This window comes from Melanerpes formicivorus, unplaced genomic scaffold (genome assembly GCF_026170545.1).
Source record: "Melanerpes formicivorus ecotype bairdi unplaced genomic scaffold, bMelFor1.0.p_v2 SCAF_59, whole genome shotgun sequence".
NCBI classification, from domain to species: domain Eukaryota; kingdom Metazoa; phylum Chordata; class Aves; order Piciformes; family Picidae; genus Melanerpes; species Melanerpes formicivorus.
The window spans coordinates 3,447,914-3,473,574 of NW_027142411.1; the positions used below are offsets into that span (position 1 = coordinate 3,447,914).

A 25,661-nucleotide genomic window follows, 5' to 3' on the forward strand; every position below is an offset into this window, starting at 1 on the left:
AACAAATTCATTTTCCCTCATGTGTGCCCTGATGGACCAAGTTCCCAGGTTGTCCATGAGCCTCTCCTAGCTTCTCAGGAAGACAACCTTATAAAAAGGGGCAGTAAGCAGCTCTAAGTCAGTAAGAGGATAGTTTACCCCAGGGCAGGCCCCAGGAACGACTGAAGAAGGAGCTCTGCACAGACTCCCCTGGAAGCAGAAGCCTCCAAGACTCCCATCTGCCCCAGGAGAACCTCGTGCAGGAGTTCCAGGTGGGGTAGATGAGGGCCCAAGTCACCAGTGATTTCCACATGCCCTGTGGAAGGAAGCTCCCTGTCAGTGGTGGGGACTTGTCTGTGGTCTGTGGCTAACAGCACAGTTTGTGTCTTTGCTGACAGCTTTAGCAAAGAGCAAGGCTTGAGTGGGGCAGGGATTTGAGCTGCTGCTTTGAGCCCTCTCAGTGGCACAGCACACTGGCTGGGGAAGCTTTCACTGCCAGTGCCCCACACTGTGCTGGTTGGAGTAGCGATGATACACACCAGGGTGCACCGCTGCAAGAGGTGCTTCTGGCCATCACACACCTGGGGGTGAAATGTGACTTATTCCACAAGTGGTAAGGTGCAGAGGGTAACAGCTAGCTCAGGAGATTGGCAAAGAGGGTAACGTGAGCAGGTTGAAGAAGAGCACTGAACTCCCAAGGCTGGGTTTATTTGCACACTCATGCTCACACTGGCAGTGGACTCCCTCTCCCTAATAATTTGCTTTTCAGGTCTTGCTCTGCACGTTTATGAGGCTTGGTGGCTTTTTTGTTGTTATTGCTTTCCACCCCTGCATGCACAAACAAGCAGATTGCCAATCAATTGCCCTCCACAGCTGGGGACGTTTTTGAGTACACAGTTGCTTTTAATGTTTAATTAGGTATGATAACAGGATAAAACGTTCTTGGCAGGGCAGAGTGCTTACAGCTCAAACTTGCAGCACATTTCTCTCCTGATAGGGTGCTCAGCACCTACTGTCTAAGGACACTGCTCAGGTACTCGTTAGGAATTTGTCAGCATTTCTGCCATCGGCACAAATGCTCGTCAGGGATCTGCAGCTTAGGTGTGAAGAAGCTAACTGTGGGCTAGGGTCTAGTATGGGAGGGCTCAGTTCAGCGCCCCTTTTGAAGGCGGTGTGTCCGGAGAGCTTTTTTCATCTGCGTGCAGATGTAAACGGTAGGCAGTGCTGGGTCTTGTTTGTTAGTGGATCAAGAGATGAAGCTGCTCTGAAGTTGCAGAGACGGTAGCATGCTTCTCTAAACTCGTGTCAATCCACCGGCTGCTCCAGGCCACGATATGTTTATCGTCTCTCTTAGTATTGCATTTTTTTAAACTAAATAAACGACTACAAACAATCGCCAGCTGCCGTGCTAAAGCACAGGTCCTCTCCCCGGAGTCACCGGGCCGGTTCCGGGGTTTTGCACAGGTGTGAGTCATTCGTATCAGCGGGGTCGCTCTCGTCCCCCCGGCCGCTGCGGGCACCACCACCACCAACCCGGCTGCTTCAGGAGGCGCGCCCCGGCAGGAGGGCGGGCAGGAGCTGCCCCTCTCCCGCGGTGGGATGAGGCCGCGGGGCCAGCTAGAAAGTTCTAGTCGGGGGCGCGAGCAGCGGAGCCCCCCGGAAGGCGGGAACCCCGAGCGGCTCTTCACCGCCCCCCGCCCGGGCAATCCTCTCCGTGCACGGCTTCTCCCGGGGGCTCCGCCGAGACCCCAGCTTCCTGGGGCGCGCTGACAGCCTCACCGCCTCCCAGTCCGCGGCGAGCAGCGGCACCGCCAGCCCCGGGCAGGGCTCGGTGGGAGCTGAGCTGGGAGGGGAGCTGCCGACCCCACCGCCGAGCAGCGCCGCTGCCGCCCTCTCCCCGCCTGACTCGGTGAAAATCATTGTTTGGCTCCGGCATTAACTACATTCCAGCGGGACGCAGCGCCCAGTCTCCTTCCTCGCATTCCTGCCCCACACAAAGGAGTCCCTGCCTCGCCGCGCCCCGCGCTCCGCTCGCCGCGCCGCAAAGCCCCTCCGGGCCGGCCGCTGCCTTCGCCCCCCGCCCGGGGGTGCGGGCCGGGCCGCGGCCCCGCTGCGGGGCGGCCGGCCGGGGGCGGCGGGGGCAGGGAGCCGCCAAGCGCAAATTCCTCCGCGCAGCGCGCCATTGACTGGACCGAGCAACTTATTTAAGGCTGGAAAGTGACACAGGGGCTCCTCGTCTGCACTCGCCGCGCCTCGCCGGGCGGACCGGCCGCACCGAGGGGATGCCGCCGGGGTGACTGCAGCCTCGTCTGGCCGCCGCCGACCAGTCCTCCGGAGAGGGAGCCGCGTCCTCCGCTGCCCCGCCAGGACCGCGGGAAAGGGATTGATTTTTGGGGTGTGTTTTTTTTTTTCCTGGGCTTTTGTTTTGTTTGCCTTTTTTGTTTTTTTCCCTTTTCTCTGCTCCGGGCTGTGTTTTTGCAGAGTTCGCCCTTCTTCCCCCGCCCCGCGGGGCTCCGGCCCGAGTATGGAGAAGTACGAGGAGGACATGGCACTGAAGGCCACCAAGTTCATGGAGGATCTGTCCCTCTACGAGCCCTGCCCGGAGGGTCTGTACAGCCGGGGTGGCCGCCGGGACCTGGCGCTGCACCCCGACCTGGAGGAGACCAAGCGGGTCATCGCCGCCCACATGACGGCGGAGCAGCGGGGCCGGAAGATGAACGGCACCGCCGCGCCGCCGCCTGCCGAAGCCTTCCCCGCCGCCGCCCCCTGCGGCAAAGCCTACCCGCCCGCTGCGCCGGCCGCCCCGCTCCGCGCCGCCAACGGCCGCGCCGCCGACCCGCCGCCGGCCGCGGGCCCGCCGTGCTGTGAGGAGGGGCTGTGCACCCGTTCCGAGGTGGCGCTGCCTTGCTACAGCGGCTTCGCCGACAAGGGCAAGCGCTACTCAGCTGAAGGCTACCGCTACGCTGCGGGCAGCGCCTACGAGGGCGGCGGTTACGTGGCCAAGGGTGGCGGGCGGGCGCCCGGCGGCCCGGACGGCAAGTACGGCGCCGCCAGCCCGCGGGCCAGCTTGACCATCTCTTCGCCGGGCCCCGCGGCCGAGCACGGCAAGTTCTCCAGCCCACGCTCCAGCCTGGGCGGCGCGGCAGCGCTGCCTTACGAGAAGTACTCCAGCCCCCGCTCCAGCCTAGTGGTGCCCGGCCAGGAGAAGTACGGCAGCCCCCGCGCCAGCCTGGTGCAGTACGACGGCGCGGCCCTCAGCCCCCGCTCCAGCTACGCCAGCACGGCCAGCGACACCAGCAAGCACTCCAGCCCCCGCGCCAGCCTTACGAGCTACGACGGTGGCGGCAGCAAGCCCAGCAGCAACCGCACCAGCGGCATCAGCATGGGCTACGACCAGCGCCACGCCAGTCCCCGCTCCAGCACTGCCAGCCAGTACTCCTGCACCACCAGCCCCCGCTCCAGCTACTCGGACTCCAGGTACGGGCTGCCGGGCAGCGCCGAGCCGGAGGGGACGGGCGGCGCCGGGCTCGTCCTGGCCAGCCCCCGCTCCAGCCTGTGCGGCCCCGAGGGCCGCGTCGCGCCGGGCGCTGCCGTGGTTAGTCCCCGCTCCAGCATCTCCAGCCAGAGCTCGCGCAGCTCCCGCGGCTCCATGAGCGCCTACCCCGAGCTGCAGCTGCCCTCGCCCCGCTCCTCCCTGCTGGCGCCCGGCCTGCAGGAGGACGGCGTCGTGCCCGAGCTGGGGGACGTCTACCACAAGATCCATGCCCAGTCCCCGCCGCGGCACGACCAGCAGCACCCGGCCGTCGCCCCTGAGGCGGGCACCCCCTACGCCTACAGCCCGACCAAAGGCTCCGCTCCGACGCCCAAATTCAAGCTCCCCTACCAGGTGACGCCGTGCCGGGAGAGCGGCCCCAGCCAGGCGGAGAGACGGCTGGAGGCGCTGACGCTGGAGCTGGAGAAGGAGCTGGAGATGCACATGAAGAAGGAGTACTTCGGTGAGTGAGCCGCTGGGCCGGGGAGCGGGCGGCCGCGGGGCTGGTGGGGGCGAGTGGCTGAGGGGTTGCGGTGCGCTGGGGCCTGTGCTGGGGATCCGGCTGCGGAGGAGGGAGCGTGTGATAGTAGAGCTGCTCTGGAGCAGGTATCTACTGCAGTCCCGTGTCGCCTTAAATGCTGCCTGTCTAGCTGAGGTGTCAGAAGCGCCTGCACTTTAACTTGTTCCCGGCGTTTGCTCTCTGCCGTCTGCCGGGACGTGTGGTGCTGCTTCTTCCACTTGCGCATGGGAGACTTGTCCGAGGTTTCACAGGAGCGGTCTGTCTTCGGGTTTGCGGTGACTCCAGTTTAGCTCCCTACCTCCTAGGCTGCTGAACCCGGTAACTTACAGAATCATCTAACCAGCAGCATCCCTCTGGCTCTAGCGGCCGAGCTCTCAGGCCGTCTGTGGTCACCTCCCCAGACAGCGAGCGGGGCTGGTGAAGCAGCTCCTAGTGCGGTGCTCAAACGTTTGAGCTGTCTCGGGGTGCCCGTGGCGCCCGGCGCTGGCACTGCTTGCAGGGCACGCTCAGCACACCGGGCTGGGGGTTGGTGTCCTCCCTGGGATGGGAGTTTGGGGGAGAAGAGAGCCCTTGCTGAGGCTAAGCCAGCCTGAGGGTCATCTGCATGTTTTGCTTGCTTCTTTATAGAACAAAAGTGGCTTCTTGGAATGAGCGAACACGTTTTGTGGTCACACTGGGCAGCATTAAGCCCCCTGCCTTTCTTACTTTGTACTGAGTCGAAGAGGCCAAAATGCCTCTGAAAGATAATCCCGGAGCATCCAAAACCTTCCCTGTTTCTCCTACAGATGAGCTGGACACCTGTTGGACCTGGGCAGCCCTTGGGAGCAGTTTGTCCCCTGCATGAAGGAGCTGTGAGGGCTTTTGCCTAGAGGCATAGAGGAGGGAGAAGGGAACCTAGGAAAGTGTGGGGGGCTGCGGATGAGCCAGCTGCCAGTAGTGGCCTTCGAGGGGACAGCGATCTCCGCTTTTGTGTGCGGCCTGAGCACCGGGAAGAGGCCCCCGGCAAGCTCTAGTTTCTGGCCAACACGTGTTGCTGGGGATGGAGACGTGCATTGCCTTGGTAGTTGATGTAAACACAAGGATTCAGGCTGGTTTTGGCCCAGCATTAATGAGTCCTGCATGGAAGTGGGGAGTTGCAGGGCTCCTTGCAAGTGTCTGGGAGAGGCTGGTAGTGAAACAGAGCTGGGCTGATCAGCGGAGGTAGCTGAGTGAGAAGTCTGCTCTCCCACAAGGAAAACCTTTCTGTGAACTGCAGTGCCATCGTTTCTACAAGCTCGTGTGCCCAGGCTAAGGAAGCTGAACTTACTCTGCCTTCTTCCATCTCGTGTGGCGCTTGTGTCATCTGCAGGGTCTGACATTGAGTGTGGGACTCTTCCCCAGCTGAGGCCAGGAACAGTTTTCTGTGTGCAGAAGCTCGCTGGCACACCAGCTGCAGGAAATGTTGCCTTCAGAATTCCTGTGCTACACAGTGTGAGACTGTGGAATGTGCATGTAGGGGAAGAAAGGAGTTAGTGCTGTCCTGAGCCTCTGAGAGGGGTTTCCAGTGGCCAGAGAAGCTGGGTGTGGGGCCTGACTTCCAGGAGCAGCCCTGGGGATTTTGTGCTGGGCTTTTATTGATGAGAAATGCCTGCTGCAAGGATCCTCCCAGAACACCCTGAACCTTGGCAGATGTGTAGGGTCAGCAGTGTCCTTGTGTGCCTAGAGAGTGCCTATGTGCCAGCTGCTGAGTATTTGTCAGCAGCACAAAGAAACACTGCTGGGACTCGTGCCCTGGAAGCAGGTGAAACCCAGAAGATGGGAGAGATTTAAGAGAGAAAGTTGATTTTAGCGAGTTGTTAAGGTAGGGTTTGAGAAATCCTTGTGGGCTTGATCCAGTGTTTCTGGTTCACATCACCCACAGAGGGGAATGCTGGGCTTGGGCCGAGCGAATGCAGGAGGGGTTGGCAGGAGTGACTGCAGGCTGATGAGTGGGAGACAAGGAGAGCAGGAACAGGATGAAAGTCTGCAGTTTAGCTCAACTTAGCTGAAAGGGGTTTCATTAAATAACGGTGAAAGGAAGCAGGGGGAATGCACAGGATGGCATAGCAGTTGGCACATACTGCAGCTGAACTCTGCTTGCCTGTTAGCATTGGTGTCTGGCACACTCTGGAGGTGCTCACAGGTGGTTTGTGATGCCCAGGGAGAAGTGTTGAGCCAGTAGTCTAACAAGGTAGACAGAACAGAGGGCATGGTTTAATGCTCCTTAGTTAGATGAGCTCAGTTGTGGAGTGAATGTTTGAGAGGACACTGGCACTTGTGTTCCCTTGTCTGTGTGTTCCTTTCCCCCTCCAAGAAAACAAACAAACAAGCCCAAAGCCAAGACAAAACAAAATACACATATATATACATGTCAAAAAACAACCAACCCACCCAAACAAACCAAAGGAGAAGAGCGAGCCCTGCCCTCTGTGTTTGTAGGGCAGCCTGGGAGTTCCTCTAACCTTGGCTGTGCTGGCAGTCCCGGACTGCTCTCGCATACCTCGCTGCCCTGTTTCAGGGGGAACCTGTAGCCTGGGGCAGATGAGTGTATGATGGAGGACACGTGCAGGGCCTGAGCCTCAGAGGGGCTCAGGGAGAGCCAAGCAGGGTGCATGTGGCAGGTCTAGGGGACTGATACTAGTCTCTGCCCATGCTGCTATGGACGTCTCTGAGCTGTGCTGGGAGCTTTGCTTTGCTGCCTTACCGTCTCCACTCTCTCCTTGCTTTCAGCAGGCTTCAGGGCATCTGTAGAGAAGGAAAGGCTCTTCCACAGTTGATTCAATCTGTCTGAAGGAGACATGTCACAAAAAGGGTGCTCTGCATCTGCCCTCTCCTGTTTGCACTGCTGAGAGGTAGCTCCTTGCTACTTCAGGTGCTCTGCCTGTTGCATGTTGACTTCACTGATCTTGGAGCTTGCAGAGAAGGAAGGGGAGAGGGGAAGGGTTGTTTTGGGCTGGATTGGTGAGCTTCTCCAGTTCATCCCTGCTGATGAGGTGGCTGCAGCTGACCCAAGGGAGAAGGTGCAGGCAGAGGGCTTTGGACGGCTGGGGACTGTTCCTTTGATAGCAGCCTGCGGCTGGGTCAGGTAAAGCTTTATTCCCTTATAGCTGCTTCCTATGCAACCCCTGCCCAAACTGCTATACCCTCAACCCTCTGAAGCTGTCTGTCCCCTGCTAAGGTACTGACAGTTCAGTGAATCTGCTCAGGTTAGTGGCAGATGCTGAGGAGGGAGCTGAAAACCAAACAAAATCTTTCCCCAGCAGAACACTTGCACAGGATGAGGTGAATCGACAGAGCAGCGGCAGGGGTGTTTGAATGCTCATCTTGAGACGTTGTCATGTTGAACAGTCCTGCTGAGCTGGCTCTCGTTTTTGAACAAGATCTCTCTGTGTGTCCTGTGGCTCTGCTGGTTGTCAGAAGTGGAAGGAGTGTCAGTGGAGGGGTGCAGGCAGCAGCTGCATGCTCTTGGCAGCCCCTGCTAGGCTGCAGCCATCACCCAACAAGAGCTGTCTGCTCATTTTAGTGTGGTGGGATCCTGTGCAAGAAGTGACTTGTCTCACTGTCTTGAGCTGAAGAGGAGGTGGAAGAGGCACTGTGAGATGAGGAATGTTGAAGAGAGTGTGGATTGTTCGCTGCCTAAGCAAAGCCTACAGAGAGGACAAGCAAGTCTGCAGCCTTGCAGTCCTCTTCCTGAAGGTGCTTTTGCCCATCTCTACACGGAGCCTGTGTTAGGTGTTCAAGGAATGTGTGGATGTGGTGTCTGGGGACATGGTTTAGTGGCCATGGTGTTGGACTCCATGATCTTAGAGGTCTTTTCCAACCAAAACAGTTCTGTAATTCCTCACCCTCCTCTGTCTTGTATCTGATATGCAGAATGCAGCAAATGAATACCACCTGTGGTACTCCTTGGTGAGAAACAAGCACTCCTGTCAGGGAGCTGTCATCTTCCCTGCCCTCTGCAGGCACTTTGCCTGGCCCTTCTCCGTCCCAAGGCAAACAAAACCCGTTCTCAGCACCCTGTAGGAGGTTTACCAAGCGAAGCAGGGGTTGGTGGATGTCTCGGAATGAGATGCAGAGTGTGGGTTCTAGTAGTAACTGTAGTCATCTGTCCAGCACAAGCCCCTTCTTGGCTGGCAAGGAGCCTCGACTGTGGCGGGGGGGCTGGTGACTTTCAGAGAGCTGCCACTTGTTTTAGGAGGGCTACCACAGGTGAGGTTCCTGATAGAGGTTTGGGGGCATGATACAGCGTTGTCAGAGGTTTCATTGCTACCCTTCCCTGCCATGGTGCGGGTTGGGAACCGTGTCTGTGCATATACCCCTGGGGGTGTTGTACCTGGCTGCTTTTGAGCAGCAGTGTGCCATGGGGTGGGGGAGAAGGGGTGAGCCACCCAGCTCCTGGAGGAAAGGAAATGGTTCAACATACAGAATGTGTGCAGAGAAGGAAGTTTTCAGTGAGTCTCTGTCCTTGTGGAAAGGATGCTGGCTGGCAGGGGCAGAGTGGAGCCCGTGTTGGGGTTTGGTTTGGCTGCTGCATGGCAACACTGTGCAAGTCATTGGATCTGCTTGCTTTTTAGGGCTCTGTCACAAGCCCCAAGCCAGGTCTGTTTTGGATTCCTCAAGGAGGAGGCTCTCAGAAGTAGCTTTCAAACATGCCCTGTGCCCACCTCTCAGAAGAACTCCTCAGTCAGATAGGCCCCGTCGGGGAGGGGGTCAGGGAGACCTTTTAGGCAAGGCTCAGAAAAGCTTGGTTCCCTTAAGCAGAGTTTAACTTGTCTTGGCAGCTGCTTCCCTTGCTGTGTGCTTGACCCTCAGCAAAGAGGAGTGTGTGCAGCTGGGTGTATTTGTAGGTGCTGGCTTGTGAATTGGGAGTGAATCGTTCAGGGGCCTCTGTGGCTGCTGTGGGAACACGACCCTGTTGTGAAGGGACAGGGAACTGCCAGAGCAGTTGTAGTTATGAGATGGATGATTCTCTGTGGGGAATTTCCCTCAAGTTTCATCTCTTTTTCACTTAAGGTGTGCAAGTGACACAGCTTGGGGTGCTCCTGGTGACAGCAGCAAGGATGCCTGCCCAGGCTGAAGTCCTTAATATCCATGCAGAATAAAATAGGATGAAAATGGTTTGGCTGCAGCCCTGTGGATGTTGGCTGTCTAGCAAGGCTGCTCAAAGCAAGAAAATTTGCCAAATGCTGAAATGATTGCTTGAAAAAAAAATCTGGTCAAGGAATCTTCAGCTGTGTCTGAAAGGGCCCTTCCTCAGTGGCAAGCAAGCCAGCAGCACTCAGCTGCTTTGCTAAAACAAACAAAAATGCAGCAACTGGGTACAGGCACAAACGGGAACGTCAGGAGTTCCATCTGAACATGAGGAGGAGTTTCTTTGAGGGTGGCAGAGCCCTGGAGCAGGCTGCCCAGAGAGGTGGTGGAGACTCCATTTCTGGAGACATTCCAAACCCACCTGGATGTGTTCCTGTGTGACCTGCTCTTAGTAACCCTGCCTGGCAGGGGGTTGGACTCCGTGATCTCCAGCGGTGCCTTCCAACCCCTGCCGTTCTGTGCTGTCGCAGGGCTGAGGGAGCTGGGGTTGCTTAGACTGGAGGATGGTGTTGGGTGATAGGTTGGACTCGATGATCACAAAGGCCTTTTCCAGTCTGGTTAATTCTGCTCTGTTCTATTCAGAAGCTCTCCCAGGGCAGTGCTTCTTGGCATGTTGGCAGAGCTGGGAGTTGGGGTTTTCCTCAGCAGTGCTTGGAGACCTAGGGGGGTGTCCCTTTTGTCCCAGACCCAGCTTGGGCACTGGCAAAGGATGTGACCCTGCAGTGCTGCCCAGTGATGGCCAAGTGCTTGGGTAGCTGTCCTTTTTGGGGTGAAGGTGTTGGGGTCCTGTGGGACCCTGGGATGTGCTCCTCAGATGCCCTGTTGTGCTGCTGGGAGAGGAGGTGCAGCTGCTCCTGCAGTGTCTCAGTTTGTCCTGCAGCCTGCCACAGTGGGGTGGTTCTGCCGCTGGCATGCCTGTGTCCACAACAGTGTCTTCCTCTGTGGCTGGAGAAACTTGGTGTCTGCTAGAGAGCAATCTGGGGCTTGGGTTATTGTATTTCTTTTTAAAGCTTATTGTCATTGATTTTTTGTTTTAATACTAGCCTGCACAGAGTGCCTCCTGTCTGGCAGTCTGGGAGTGTGTGCCAGAAAGCAGAACTGAAGCAACAAAAAGGAAGAAATGCAGGAATGTGCTCAGAGTCTGAGAGTTCTGTTAGGAGCTCAGAAGGGCTTGGTTTGGAAGGCTGCATTCAACTGCCTGAGAGGGTCAAGTCCTGACAGGATGGAGGTACCTGGGGCTGTGATGTGGCATTGCTTGGAGATGCTCCAGGGGTGTGACTGCTCCTGAGGCTGGCAGCAGAATTCCTGTTGGCTTGTTTAGGAGCAGGACCAGCCTTCAGCTCCCAAAAGAAAGCACAGATGTGCTAATGATCAACCAACAAATGTCAGTGCTTGGCTGGGCTTCTGTGGGATTTTTAATCTCATACCAATAATCTCACCTGTGCCTGTCTCTGTGAGGGAATTTGTTCCCTTTGTCCTCTGGTGGGGCAGATCTTTGTGTTGTGCTCTCTGTTAACCTCACTGCATTGTTTTAATTCCCTATCAGCATGGCCTTGGTTGTTCTGTGCCATGAGACAGAGCAGCACAAGACAACAGCCAAGCAAGTTGTACATCTCTTCCAGCTGGAGTATGGCACATAGTCTGAGACTTCATCCCTTGTTTTTTGGAGCAGTTTAGTAAACCTCTCATGCCTCAGTTATGTGTTCCAGCAAACTCTTAAGGAAAGGCCTATGACTCATTAAGGAAGAAAAACCCCCAGCACCCCAGAGCACAAACACCTCTGTGCTCAGCTGAGAATTACTGTGCACACAAAACATGCAAGGGCTCACCTGGGGAGCTCAGCTGTGGGTAAGGATTTATTGGTGGTGATGGCTGTTACCCAGTTTGAGGTGCTGGAGAAGTTCCTCTCAGGAGGCTTTGCACAAAATCCTGAAGACATTTGGGTTAAAGCCTCTTGTGAGCCTCTGTTGCTGCAGTTGTGGTGGTGCACAGGTGCTCACAAGTGCAGCTCAGCCTTTGTCTTGCCTTGTGTGGCTGTGGGCCCTGACCCTCTGTGATGCTGGGAGAAGGGGCAGTGGTGGCAGCTACTGCATGACTTGGGGGAAAGGGTCTCTTGGGCTGATGATGCTGGTGCTGTCCGTTGGGGTTGTGCTGGTGTGGGGTTTGCTGATGGCTGCAACGTGCTGCCTGTGCAATCTGTGCATGCTTTGTCTCCCCTGTGATGGGTCTTGGAGAGCTCAGTTCCTCCAGGTGCCTGGGATGAGAAGCCAACTAAATGACTTACCAGTGGGATGTGATTGGGTAGGAATAAGGACAAATGAGGGCAAAGAAACCTAGCATCCTGTTGGCTTGCACCAAGGTCATTACCAGCAGAGGTTAAGGAGTCATTGTCCCATTCTGCTCAGGGCTGGTCAGCCCACACCTGTGGTCTCTCCCAGGCATGGCAATACCCTTTTGTGTTCTGGTGCTCACTGCAAAAAGCCTTCCCCTGTGCTGCAAGCTCATCCCCAAGTGTGTGCAGTGCAGGGAGCTGGGATTCCAGGAGTAAAGCTCCCAGGCTGCAAGTTGGGTGTTTGTGCTGCACTTCATCTCCTTCAGTGTCACCTCCGTGCTGGCAGAGGTAGCCTGGGGGGTTCAGGGAGTGTTGGGTAAGGCCAGGCCTGAGTGGGGGTCTCTGGCTGGCTTGCTGTGGTGTTGGACTCAAACCCCAGGGCCAGGCAGCTGTAGATGTCCCTAGTTTAAATGTGAGCCCTTTGAGGCTGGGTTTAGGGCATGTGTGAAGCTGCAGAGTGTGTGCAGGGCGCAGCTGGCTGCAAATCCCTGATAGAGCAGGATTTCTGACAAGGCAGGGAGCAGATGATTGTGTGCTGCTGGAGTCAACCAAGGGCTGACCTGACTGAGCTGGCATAGCTGAGGTCTCTGCTCTTGTGGCTGGATCCAGTTTCCTTGGCTTCTGCAGGCAGAGTCTTGCCTTCAGCAGCATTAGAGTGAGGACCCTGGGTCTGTGTTTTGTCTTTGGTCCTGGTGTGAGATTCCTGCTCAGTTTGTTTGGGACAGGTGTTGAATGATAGGCTGATGATCACTGGGGCAGTGCTTCTGAGCAAAGGGACAGGGAATAGTTTTGCCATTTATGCCTGATTCCTTCTGCTCCCAAAAGTGTGCTGCTGGCTGCTGCCCTGCCTGCTTGCCATGGGCATGAAGGGCAGCAGGGCTAGACCTATGGTCTCTGTGCACTCTCTCAGCTGTCACTCCTCCTGACCCACCTCTCCACAGCAGTTAGTTCAGAGAGAATGCTGATTTTGGGGTCTGTTTAGTATTAAAAAAGCACCCCACACCTAGAAGCAGAAGCTCACCATCAGCTAAGGCAGTGGAAAGAGCTCTCCCTGGCACTGTTGGCTCTTGCAGTGTTTCCCTCTGTGTTGTGGCAGTTGCCATGCTGTTAACCTTCAGCATGCCAGCTCTCAGGTGTGGCTGGGGGAAACAGGTAATTCCTCAGGGGACAAGGCAGGAGGTTTGATGAATGGCTGATAGCTGTGGCAGCCTTTTTGTGTTGTGGTTTTGTGTGTGTGGTGGGGTTTGTTTGTTTGTTTTGTTGTCTCTTTTTCTTTTTCCAAGCAGCTATGTGAAAATTCTCTGCAGTTGGTGGGTTGCCCATTTTTAATCAAAGCCACGTTTCCCAGATCCAAACACTCAATAGAAAACAGAGCTGCACAACAACCCAGTGTGTTGGAGTGCAGATTTGGAGCTGGTTTGAGAAATAAGCCTGCAGTTTCTGAAGTGTAGGTCAGTAGCTGGTTTCCTAGAAAGTGTTGGCTTGTGGCTGCTCCTGGCTGGAGCAGGGCTGAGCCTCTGTGCTGCAGTCCTGTAAAGAACCAGAGTGCTTCCCAGCAAGTGATGTGCTTGTTCCAGTGCAAAAACCCCTGTGGCTCAGGGGCAGACCTTAGTGCCTTGGGGAAAACCAGAAGGTATCTCACCATAACCTCCATGCAAGGTACTGGTAACTGATTACACCTTTGTTTTGGGAATCTGCCAGGTCCAGACCCCATGGCAGCCCTCTTTAGGTCATGGGGGCATGTTTGACTTGTTTCTGACAGCTTGGAGTCCTCTCTGATTCTTTGGATCAAGGAATAATGAACTTCAGGTCTGTGTTTCACCCTTGCTGTGTTTCTCTGCCTGGCCTGCCCAGCCAGCTCTGTAGCTCCCAGGAGGTGTCCACCAGGGAGCTGGTTTGTGCTTTGGCTGCAGAAGCCATCCCTGATTTGCCTGGGAGCTTGGTACCTTGACAGACAGCAATGTCCTGCCAGTTGTGATGTAGGTCACAAGGGAAGGTGGGCAAGGAGGGCTGCTGAAGTCTGGGTGACCTCTTCCAGCCTGGATAAAGGCAGCTGTTGGAATGGAGTTGCCAAGCTGCTCCACTTGCTCACAGGAGGATGGGTTTCTGGAAGGTGGACATGAGTCTTAGGAAAGCTCCTTGTGCAGCAGCTGGGCTTCCATCATCTTGTGGCGCTGAGGTGTCAGTGGGAAGAGACCAGGTCAGAGGCTGGCCCTGACTTCACTGTGCTTAATTTCAGCAGGGCAGGGTAGAAGTTGGATCCCAAACTGGAGTTCTGCATCCTCTGTTTTGCCTCTGCTTGTTGTCTTCTCCCCAGAGCAGAAGTCATTTAAAGGTATCAAGCCCTAAACCTGGGGAGGCTGTAGGGAGCAGAGGGCCGATGGGGCCGGGGGTGATGCACATGCCGTCTGTTGCCCGGCCTGTGGGCGGCTGGAGCGAGCGCCCCGGCGCGTGGGCACCGTCTGTCCCTTCGGTTACCTTTTGGGGTTTGGGCAGCAAACCAGCAGGTTCTGCTTAGTGCTACTTGATGGTTTTCCCTGAAGTGTTGCTGGCCACCAGGGGTTGTCTCAGATGCTGTTTTACATTAGAAACAGTCTTCTGTGGTGCGTGGCCTGGAAGGAGAATCTCTCAGTGTTAGCTCTGGGCCTTAGTGGTGAGGGGGATGTTCTTGTATGGGGTGAAGCAGAGTGGCCATGCCAGGAGGTGCTGGCCAGCCTCAGAGAGGGCTGCAGGACTCTGGCAGCCACACAAGCAGAGCAACCTGCAGAGCTGGTTGCTGCCCACTCCAGAGAGAGGAGGAAATCAAGTCCACAGCAGGTTTGGGCTTGGAGCTTTGCAGGCAGCACAGGGCAGGCGCGGGGCAAGGTTTGCTCCTTGCTGGCAGAGGGCAGGCGTGGCAATTCACTTGCCAAATCCCACATTGCCCTAGGGCCTCAGAGAGCCCTTGTGCCATGGGATGGGAGGATTTGGGAATGCCAGACCACACTCTTCTGGAAAACAAAACCCAGGAAGACTTCTGTGACTACTGGGAAAAGGGGACAAGAGACGGGGTTAGGCTGAAACAGCTTTTTGTGCTGTAGAGGAGCAAACTGATGGGACTCTTTCTGGAAAAGGCTCTCCCAGCCCCTCTTCACACCTGGAAGGAATTCAGACCAGTGAGGAACCAGCCCAGAAAGAGGTGATCCCCACAGGCTGGTTTTAATTTATTCCCAAAGAAAATACTTTGAAGATGCTCCAAGTGCAGACTTGCAAATGGGCTTCCTGGTGTGCCAGGCGTGTGGAGCTCTGCCCATCCCTGCTGCTGCTCTGCTCCTCACCTCCCAGGGGCTTTGCCTGGCTTCCCTCTGAGGGTGGTGGGAGTGAGGATGGGCAGGAGCAGGGGGCAGCTCAGCCCCAGCTGGCTGTGCAGCAGTGGCCTGGCCCTGGCAGAGCATCTCACCTGGCTTCTGTCCATCTCATGTATTTCTGTAGCTCATGGAAGAAGAAAAACCAAACCAACAACAAAAGAACCCCACAGAAAACAAACCCTGCTAGCTCCTGAGCTTAAGGCCAAGTCTTGGACTCCTTTGTGGGCAGAACTTCCTTTGAAATTGCCAAGTGTTTTGCTTGGGTAAAGATTGGCAGATTGGGAAACCAGTCTTAGATTGCTGCAGGGTGAGAGCAAGGGTGCATGGCAGCTCTGGGGGAAGCACTTGCTTTGCTTTTCCTGACAAGGTATCCCATGAAGGATGAGCCTTGGCTTGGAGCTTGGCCCTTTGCAGGTGGGTTGGTCTGCTCAGCAGGCTCACGTGGGGAATGTCCAACCTTGCTCTGCCAGGGGGTAGCAAGGTGAGGGCCTGCTGAAGGGTACTGCACCTGGGTTGGAGCAGAGGGGAGGACTGCTGGACCTGACAGCCCTGTCCAGCAGCAGCTGTCATGCCTGGTGGCTTTCAGCATGGAGCTGAACCCCACCCATGGGATGCAGAGGTCAGCAGCAGTGCTAGGTGAGGAGAGGCTCTGGGCTGCTGCTGAGAACAGGACCATGCACAAATGCTAGCTGCACCCAAGAATTTTTTCCTTCCCCCCTTTTCCATCCCAGTGTCTCTTCTGACCCTTCCAGCCCTTGTGGTTGGGTGAGCATGATGTGCACCAGCTGACCAGAGTACAGGAGTGTTGAGGGGGAATATTGGGTGGTGAGCCCTGTGTATGTTTCACATTGGGTTAGGGCTGCAGCCCAATTGCAGTGGCATTGGTTGGAGCCTTCCCTTCTGAAAGGACAAAAGCTGCACACCCAGGTGGCAATCATTTGTAAAATCCCCTCCCTAAAGAGGAGACATTCCTGTCCTGAGGAAAACAGCAGCTGGGAGCTGGGTGTGCAGCCAGTGCAGGCTCAGGTCTGCATGCAGCTCCTCCCCACACATCCTCCTCCCACCCTGAAAAATCTAGATGAAGTGCTCAATAAAGCTTGCAAACAAATTGCTGTTTGGATTGCAGTTTCTTACCAAAGCTGACTTGAGAGGACAGAGTGAGGGCTGTCTTGAGGTCCACAGTAAGGCTGACTCTGGGGTCAGGTGTGATCATCTCATAACCGAGTCACAGACTTGTTTTCATCTTGCAGCTCAGGGACAGGGCACTAACTCCTCAGCCTGGATGGGGGGACAGGTTGGGTAAGGTTCTTGTGCAGACTGGAGTGCAGATTTGAAGAGAGACCAGGCTGTATGCTTGGGCTTAAAGAGCTCTCAAAGAGCTCCACAATCAGCTCACTAAGAGCAGAAAGTAGTGGACTGGGCAATATTATTGTACAGGAGAAGAGGTTGGATCCTGAGGGATGCTTAGTGTTTGAGGTCTGAGGTGAAGGTCCTGGCTGCCAACTGATGCTTAGCTATTCCCTACTTCAGCAGGCAAAGGTCTGAGATGCTTGCCAGGGTTTAAACTTGTAAACACAGCTAGGTAAAGTGAGGGTTGCTTGGCTGACTCTTGCATCACATCACACATGTTGGTAGCATGCCTGTTGGTTCAGGGGAAGAGAGGAGAAGGATGCATGTTCACCCTCTGTTCTCCCTGCCAGAGACTTCGAATTAACCAGGTTGGAAAAGACCTTTGAAACCATTGAGCCCAACCTCTCACCCAACACCACCTAATCAACTGAACCATGGCACCAAGTGCCTCATCCAGTCTCTTCCTAAATACCTCCAGGGATGGTGACTCCACCACCTCCCTGGGCAGCACATTCCAATGGCCAATCTCTCTTTCTGTGAAGAACTTCTTCCTAACCTCCAGCCTAAACCTCCCTGGTGCAGCTTGAGACTGTGTCCTCTTGTTCTGCCACTGCTTGCCTGAGAGAAGAGACCAACCCCCACCTGGCTCCAACCTCCCTTCAGGTAGTTGTAGAGAGCAAGAAGGTCTGCCCTGAGCCTCCTCTTCTCCAGGCTAAGCAACCCCAGCTCCCTCAGCCTCTCCTCACAGGGCTGTGTTCCAAACCCCTCCCCAGCTTTATTGCCCTTCTCTGGACACCTTCCAGCGACTCAACATCTTTCCTAAACTGAGGGGATCCATTCCAGTCAGCCTGAGTCATTGACACCACTGCAAGATCAAAGTTGTGGCTCCCACCAGATGAAAACCAGTGGGGAGCAGCCATCTGCAGTGATCAATGAGTTTTTCTTGCTTTGCTTCAGGAGACATCGCTCTCTCTGGCTGTGGTGGAAGGCAGCCAGAAGAGGCTGGTACTAAGACTGAAGGCTGTTTTAGTTGAGGTTAAATGATGATTCCTCTTCTAAAATGGGCAGAACTTCTCTCCATAAAATCCTTCATCTCCCAAAGGCAGCAGTGGGAGAAGCAAGGGATGTGTAGACACCAGCTCAGTACCAACTCTGGCCTTCCCTTTCAGCCTTTGAGATGGCAAAGTAGAGAGATTCTTCACTGATTGAATAGAAGCTACCTTTATTTTCCTGACTGTTGTTCTAGATGCAGCTGGAAACAGAGGCTCTAGTGATTACAAGTAGACCCAAATAACCCCAAACAAACCAAGCAGAGCAAACCCCAAGCCCCAGAAATACTCTCATTCTTTCAGTTAGCTTTCAAAATAAGTTTTGTGGGTTGTGGTTTGTTTGTGTTTTGCTTTTTAAGGGAACATTTACAAACTCCTTAGTGACTACAGCAAGAGGAGAGATTCCAGGAGGGCTTTGCTGCAGTCAGAGGGAATGGTTGCATTAGGTTGTGCTGCAGTGATTGGGCACAGGAGGAGGAACATCCCCCAGCTGAGTGATTTCCACGCTGGTGCTGAGGGTTTTGATTAAAGGTCAGGCTCAGAAATGTGTTTGTGCTTATTTGGAAGTCTAAAGAGAATAGCTCTGTGCTGAGCCATGCCATTTTGTTGTGAGCTTAGAGAGGGAAAGCTTTACCTGCAAAGTGAAGTCTGGCCACTAGTACCTGCAACAGGTGGTCCTGACTGGATGTCACCAGAGATCCAGTTCTATACCTTAAAGGAGTTAACAAAGTTGCTGGGAAGAACAGAAAAGGGCTTCAAAAGGGGAGGGCTGGGAATGGGCTGTGTCAGCTTCTAGCATGGGTAGGTCTTGGGTGGGAGAGGTGCCAGCTCCCAGCCAGTGCCTAGACAGAAGGTCCCAGTGCTGTGAACCTCTGTGGCAGCTCGGGTCTCATCTGCTCTTCTCAAGAGCAGCCCCTCTGAACCTTAGAAAGCCACAAACCCCCTCCCACACAGATCATGCCCAGATAGGACTTCCCTTCTGTTGCTTTTGTCATGATCCTAGTCTGAGCCTCTGCTTTAGGAGCAGGGAAAATACCCCTGCTGTCGCACAGGGAGTTTCCATGGGCCCCTGCAGGGATGGATGAACAGAGCACAGCAGAGGGGGAAAGGGTTACCTCTCTTTACTGCTCCCCTGTGTTTTGCTGGCTAGTTTAATTAAAACCAGGCAGAGGAAACATTTTCACACTGGTTCCAATTTTTAGTGATTTCACCTGCTGTTGAAAATTGCATCAAGACATAACACTGAAGGAATGATGTAAAGAGGAATGAATGTTCCTTTTAGCTGCTATGAATAGAGGCTTCTCATATCAGTGAAGTGTTGACTTTCTAATTACCAGCAGATTGCATGTTTCTGTGAGTTTTTAACTGGTCCTCTAAAATGTAAATGAATTAACACTTCACAGCCTCCTGGAACCTTTCACGGTGGAGAGGGAGGTTTGCCTGATGGATTGCACGGGACCACATTTATTTGGAGGTGTTGACTGTAACTAACAAAGTGGAAAATTACCTTTGCTCTTTTCTGTCTGCTCACTCTTTCCCCCTGCTTTTGCACTTCTGGAGTTTTCTCTTTGCTGTCTCCAGAAAGATTTGTAATGAATAATTGCCCTGACGGAGCTTACTTCACAACTGTGCTTTACTCGTGTTTTTTCTAAGTGCTGCTAAACGTTTAGCCACGACTCATTGTCCTGTATCTTGCTGTCTAATGACTGTGGATGGTGGGGCTGATCAATTACTGAGTGATGTCTGGGTGCTGGGATGCACCAGGGGGTGGTGAGGGGTCAGGAGGGGGAGAGAAGAGCATCTTGCCTCTTGCTCATCATTCAGACTTCAGTCTGGCATCCAGCTGCATGAAAATCAGAGCTCATCTTCCAGAATTCAGCTTCAAAAGTGGATGCTTTGCCATCGTGAAGATGGTGAGCAGGATGGGTGTGGAGAAGACATCCAGTGCTTGTTCTGGGAGCAGGCCTGCTGTGCTGTGTGTTTGGGTCCTGCAGCCCCGAGGGCTGGCTGGCAGCTGGCAGCATCTGTCCTGTGCAAACAAGACCGTTTAGGCACCGGGGCACCAGTGCTATGCACAGTGATCATCTCCAGAGATAAACCCTTTCTCCCCCCAAGCAAACAGCCCTTGCCACCAGCCCTCGAGGCCAGAGTTTGGCTGTTTGCATCTCGGTGCCAAGTGCTCTTGCAGGACACGTGTTCTTTAATAGCAGCAGCTTAGCACTTAGCTAAGTGCTTCAAGGTATCTCCAGAGAGGTTATAGGCCAGGAGTTTGGCTGCAGATGCAGTGGGCAGGTTGTGAAAAGAGCAGATGATGCCAAAACTCCATTACAGGTGGGGCTTGTGCCCTTTGCCAGGTCCTTTCTGGGACAACTCACTGGGAAACATCTTGTGTGGTTTGTTTCCCTCTGTGCCCAGCTTTTGCAGAGGAGCCCTGCAGGCACTGCTGCCACAGCTCTGTGAGCGTGGGAAAAGCGGGTGGCAAGGAAGCAAGGGTGTTCCTAGGCATGCAGTCTGCTAGCTCTGGGGGATGGTTGATCACTAGCTGGGAAACAGTGCACAGCTGAGTGCAGAAGCAGAGTCTAAACACACTCCTTAGCTGAGTGCTGTGCCCAGGCCTGGTTTCCTCTGGTTTGATCTGAGAAAATGCTTTACTCTTTGGTTTGTTGGTTGGATTTGGGTTCCTCCCCCCCCAGTTTTCTTGCTCTTCATACCTGGTTTGCTTCCATTTTATGTTGAGATCAGTGAGGCAGGGACAAAGCAGGGCCTTTGGTGAGGTATTTGTGCATTTCTGGACCGTTCCTGGCTATCAGTTGGATGTGGCTCAAGGGCACGTTCACATTTCTGTCCAGTTAGCCAGGCAGACCACGTTCCCTGAGCCCACGCCAGCTGCTGGAGAGCAGGCTGCTACCTGAGCCACAGCTCACAGCACCTGATCCAGAAAAAGTCAAAGCAGTCCAGGCAGAGGATACCTGACCTAGCAGAAATCCTGCCAGTGTGGAGGTAACCATCAGTACTTTGCGTCGTGTGGCTTCTTGTTTGCCCAGCGCTAGGAGCTGCAGAGCTGGGTTTACTCAGGCTCTGGGACATGGGGTGCTGCCCATCCCAGTGGAGGGGTCACTGCTGAGCCAAATGAGATCTGCACTCCCCTGTGGGCCTGAGGGTGCTGCCTGGCTGTGGCTGCCATGGAGAGTGAGAGCTGGAGGGATGAAAATGGAGCTCAGATCCTTTCGTGGTTGCGCCAAGTCCGGAGTTAAGCTCTTGTAAGAACCACTGTGGACAGGAATCTGCCTAAAGCCTGGAACAGCCAGCACTGGGCTGCCTCACGTCTGCAGTGCAGAGCAGCTGAGCACATGGGACTGCCTAGGTGTGTGGGAGCCTCGTTTTGCTGGGAAGTTGGCATCGTGTTGATTTACCAAGTTCTGCTTCTCCTTTCCTTAGCTGGATCCATAGGAAGGAAATGAGGCTGCATACAGAGCATTTGGTGTTACTGTTTGCTGGAGCTGGAGGAGGCAAAATTAGAATATCCTGTTTACATGGCAGTGCTGGGTCTGACCAGCTGTCCCAAGGGTTTTCAGCTTGCTAGGTCAGGACAGGCTTTGCTTGCAGTCTGAGAGCCTTCCTGTCCTGCTGGAGCAGATGAGTGTGGCTGTTTGCACTAGCACCGAGCACTTCCCTGAGCTCAGCATTTCACTGCAGCCAAGGCAGGGAAAATGAAGCTTGCCAGGGTAGGTGCTTTAGAACTAAAATCTTCCATGAGCTGAAGGTGGATGAGATCCTGCAAGATGTCCTTACAGGAAGGTATGTTCCTCCTCCACATGTTCTCAAAGCATCCTGGAGTCACTTGACTGGCAGTGACTGAAAAACCACCTGGCTGAGAGGGCTGAGGCAACAGGTTCTGAAGTCATTTCAGCTTTCCTTAGGCAAACAGTTCAGTCTTTCTGACTGGAATGCCTACCCAGCTGCATGCTTTTGTTTGAGCAAAAACCTGTTGATACTTCTGGCCTTGATAAGGGAACCTCCCTGCAGCAGGTGAGATCTAGAGCACTGCTGACACTTTTTTATAGGTTCACAAAATGGTTTGGGTTGGAAGAAACCTTGAAGATCATCTGCCATGAGCAGGGATGCTTCCCACCAGCCCAGGCTGCTCAAGGCTTCATCCAGTCTGGCCTTGAACACCTACAGGGAAAGGGCATCCACAACCTCCCTGGGCAACCTGTTCCACTTCTCCCCATCCTCACTGTCAAGAATTTCTTCCTAATCTCCAGCCTAAATCTGCACTCCTCAAGCTTCTGTGGAGTGGGTGGTGGAAACAGGGGGGTTCTATGGGTGTGTAGCCCTTGGGTTGTGCTTTGTGGCAGGAGCTGTGGCTTTGTAACCCAGCGTGGCTGCATCATGCCCTTCCTTTTCCAGACTCATGCTTGTTCTGGAAATAAACCCACTATCTAAGAAAGCAGAAAAGTGCACCTGGAAACTTTTAGGCTACGTCTCCGTGTTGAATCATGAACCCATTTTAAACATGTCAAGGAAGGCAGCTGTAATATATGACCTTTCTTCTGCCATATATTAGAGTGGTGACTCATAGGTGCGGCGTCGGGAGAGCGTAATGAAAAGCCTCCAGCTTGACGTCTGTGCCGCTGATGCTTTCAGCTCTGACATGCTGTGGAGTTCAGGGTGTTTGGGCTGCATTGTTCATGCTGTCAATATCACTTTGTCACCTGGCTGGCAGAGCTTTTTTTCCCCAAGGTGAAGCATGTAAAGTGATTTTGTCTCTCTGCGTCATCTCAGCAGCTTTTCCCCGAAGATCACACAGGTGTCAGTGGCTCCCATGTCATACAGAAGAGAGGCAAGGCGCAGGGGAGCTCGATGGTTTGCTAAAGACAACTGAGAAAGCTGAAACTGGAAGAGGGGGTGGTGTGTGCAGTGGGGTGTGCTGGTTCTGTAGTGTGAGCACTGCTGCTGGTACAGGAGACTGCAGTGTGCAGCACGCCTTTGGTGGTGTGCGGCACTGGTAAGCACAGAGGAAAGGAGCGGAGGAGCAAGCTTTAAACATCTCATCTGCTCCAACCTTTCCAGGTGATAGCGGAGTTGCAGTGAGCTGGCCCAGTGCCCTGGCAAGCTGAGGCTTCAAATGCCCAATGGAGGGGACTCCACTGCTTCTCTTGGGAGATGACTTCAAGGTCTGACTGTGCTCATGGGGAAACATTTTCCTCTGGAGTCCAGTGGGAATCTCCCCAGCAGTAACTTGTCCCCATCACCTCTTGTCTTTGCCATGGCACTCCTTGTCAAAGAGGAGTCTCCATCCTCCTGGTAGCCACACTTTATGTCCTCATCCATGGCAATAAGGTCTCCCCTAAGCCTTCTCTTGTCCCGGCTGAACAACCCGAGCCCTCTCAGCCTCTCCTCACTGGGCAGGTAATCTCAGTAATCACAAGGCGCTTTCAGAAGCAGAATTATCCTCTGTCTTATGTTTGGACAGTAATGCAGCTGCTAAAGTTATTTGCAAGTGCCCTTGTGCTATGTTGTCAACTTGAGCATGAACCTGGAGCAGTCAGCTGCAGCTCTGAGTCGCAGACAAAGCAGCACAGAACGGCACAGACGATGGAGCAGCCACAAGGACTCAGTCTTCCAGCTCATTGCCTCAGTAGCAAAAGATCTCTCTATAAATGCCAAGCAAGAAGTATAAATCATCCTGGAGCTGCCATGCAGTGAGTGAAGGAGCAGAGAAATGAATGAATATTTGCAAAGCAGGCGTCAGCGTAACTAAAACAGGGCGCGGAACAAAGGGCCTGTGGCATGCCCTGTGCCGTCCCCAGCCGCACAAAGGGAAGCTGTGCAGAGGCACAGGCAGGGCCAGCTCTCTGCAGATAGTGGCAGTAATTTCATGGTTCAGAGCAGCGATTTCACATACTGTATGAAGCAAGGAGCAGTTGTGTGCTAGCTTCGTGCCTTCGCCATGTCCATGGGGTGGATCCCTTCTAACCGGTAACAAAAGCCTCCCAGTGCCTAGCAGCTGCTAATCAGAGCTGATACCAGCTCCCATGGCATCTCCCACCCTGCAGTGCTGACCTGGGAACTGCTGGGGCTTAATTCACCACCACAGACATGCCCTGGGCTCGGAGCTGCTAAAATATGGGGTTGGGGTGGGTGGATGGAGAGTTGTTTCTACAGCCTTCTACGTTCCCAGTTTCTGCCCTTGCCCTGCATTTGAAACTCTGGAAGGCTCCTGAGAGAATGAGCCAAAGCAAGTGGGGAGAGACTGAGGGCAAGCCCTGCTGACAACACTGATCTCTCAGGGAGGTAAAGCTCAGCTCCTGTGTCCTGATCAGCACTGTCATTCCTGGAACTGCTCCCAGTGCCTCCCTCCATGACCATGACCTCTCTCAGCGGCTTTGTCCTGCGAGCCGCAGCCTTGTTAAGCAATAGGCAGAGTGGAGGTAATGAAAGTGATTCCAGGAACTGGAGCCAGAACCTAAAACTTGCTTCTACAAAACTTGCAGTGAATGTGACCTTTGCTGCATTTGTAACCAAAGGTAAATTAATCTCAAAGTTGGTTTTTTCTGAGTAGTTCCCTACATGCATCCCTCCTGGCTCAGGCCTTTGCGTTCATGGAGTGAAGCCTGCTGTAGGAGGCAGCAGGAGTGAGGGAGACCTGTGTAAGTCAGCAGGTCTGCATCTCAAGGGCCTGAATACTCTATCAGTGGGATTTTTCCCTTCTTTCTTTGGGGAAGAAAGGAGGGTTGGGGGCAAGATCAGTGAGATTTATCAATTCCTGGTGCACAGCCTGTTTCCTGGCTTTGCTTTGCTTCAGCTGGGATCTGTTAGGTGTTGTGATCTGTCTTCCTCCGTCTCAGCCTCCTCCCACCTCAAGCATGGCTGCTGCAGGGGGTGTGTGGGTACTTGCAAGCCATAGCTGTGTTACCAGATGAGGTTAGGTCCCTCCCAGCTGTGGCAAGGACCAGGAGGCTTTCCCAGGCTGCTTCCCAGGCTCCTGCCTGGCTGCTGGGAAGAGGCTCTGTCCTGTTAGGTGCCTTATTTCTTCTCTCTGTCTCGGAGCTGACGTGTGTTGGAAGATCCCTTCTCCTGTGGCTGCTGGAAGGGAGGGAGCATTTTTCTTGCCTGAGGTCACCTCTCAGCATCCAAGTTGCTGTGGTCCAGGACATCTGGGCAGTAGCTGCTGTCAGCCTGGGCAGGTACTGCTGCGGCAGTGGTGTGGCTGAGGGCAGCTCTGATGCTGCACTGTTTACCCAGCTTCTTAGCAGACTTTGTTTCTTTAAGAAGTAGCAGCAGCACCCTGTGCAACCTGAGCAGGCTGAGCTCACTGGCTCCAGGCACTGCAGCCCACAGGGGAAGACCTCTCCAGCCATTGACACCTGCAGGCATCTGCTGCGGCCCCTCTCACGCTCCTGTAGCTGGCTGCAGTTGGATTTCTTGAGCTGAGTTAAGGCTTCCCTCCTCCTTTGTTCTGCCCACTTGATGGCTCTGGGTTTTCCTTTCCCTGCCCCTGTGCCTTTGCAAGGCCACAGGTGTGGAAAAGCTTGATGAGGATGCAGGCAAGGGTAGGCTTTTGCTGTCTGAGAGGCGAGAAGGGGATTCTGCAGTAGCCCAGCACGGCGTTCACCGCCCTTTCCCGGCACTACAGCACAAACAGAGCTGCAGAGGCAGGGAGGGAGTCATCTGTGCCATGTGTTAGTTGTTAATTTTAGCTTTACCATAACTCTTGATGACAGGGCTTGGTTGTTTCCTACTGCAGGCAGCATGTAGCAGTTATCCTGGAGATACGGTGTGGCTGTCAGACAGTAAAGCTCAGCTCATCCCCAAGCCGTGGCCTGCTGTCAAGGAGGGGATAGCCAGATCCTCCCTCTGACTCACACAGCTGCTGTGCACTGAACTTGAGGGGCCAGATGGTACCATTTTTCTTGCATTTGTCTAAATCCTTGATTTCAGCTTAAGTGAGGATGGCATTAGGCACAGGCTGAGCTCCGTGTGTGTCTGAGGACAAAGCCTGGCCCAAAGGTGGTTGTCTGTCAGACTCAGTGTGGCCCCAGGCAGCCTGCTGCAGTTGGAGGTGTCCCTGCTGCCTGCAGGGGAGTTGGACAAGATGACCTGTGAGGGTCCTTTCCAACCTAATGCAGTCTGTGAATCTGTGTCCAGGGATGCTCTTCTGACTAGCACAGCCCAGCTCAGTGTAGTGGACTGGTCACAGGTGTGAGGAGTGCTGGCAGTGTGCTGCAGCTAGCATCTAGCAGGGAGTCTCTGGGTGCTCCTCCTCTTTCTAGTGGTGTTTTTATTGGTGCTCTTTTGCCATGGTCCACAGAGTGTGTTTGTTCAGACTCTACTCACAGGAATGCTGTGATGCTGTGCTCTCACTCAGCCAACCTCTATGCAAACCTTGGGTGTGTGCAACATCTTGAAGCACTTTTTAGTAGCTAAAGAGAGACCCCAG

At 54.3% G+C, this 25,661-nt stretch overlaps 1 protein-coding gene across 1 annotated transcript in view; it reads left to right on the plus strand.

Annotated features, from left to right (window-relative positions):
- The first annotated feature begins 1,874 nt into the window (after positions 1 to 1,874).
- Positions 1,875 to 25,661, plus strand: part of WTIP (WT1 interacting protein) — a 77,319-nt gene continuing 53,532 nt past the window's right edge. The window contains exon 1 of the mRNA XM_068161663.1: positions 1,875 to 3,974. Within this exon, the coding sequence (XP_068017764.1) occupies positions 2,504 to 3,974 (1,471 nt within the window). The 5' untranslated portion in view covers positions 1,875 to 2,503. The remainder of the gene's footprint in view (positions 3,975 to 25,661) is intronic.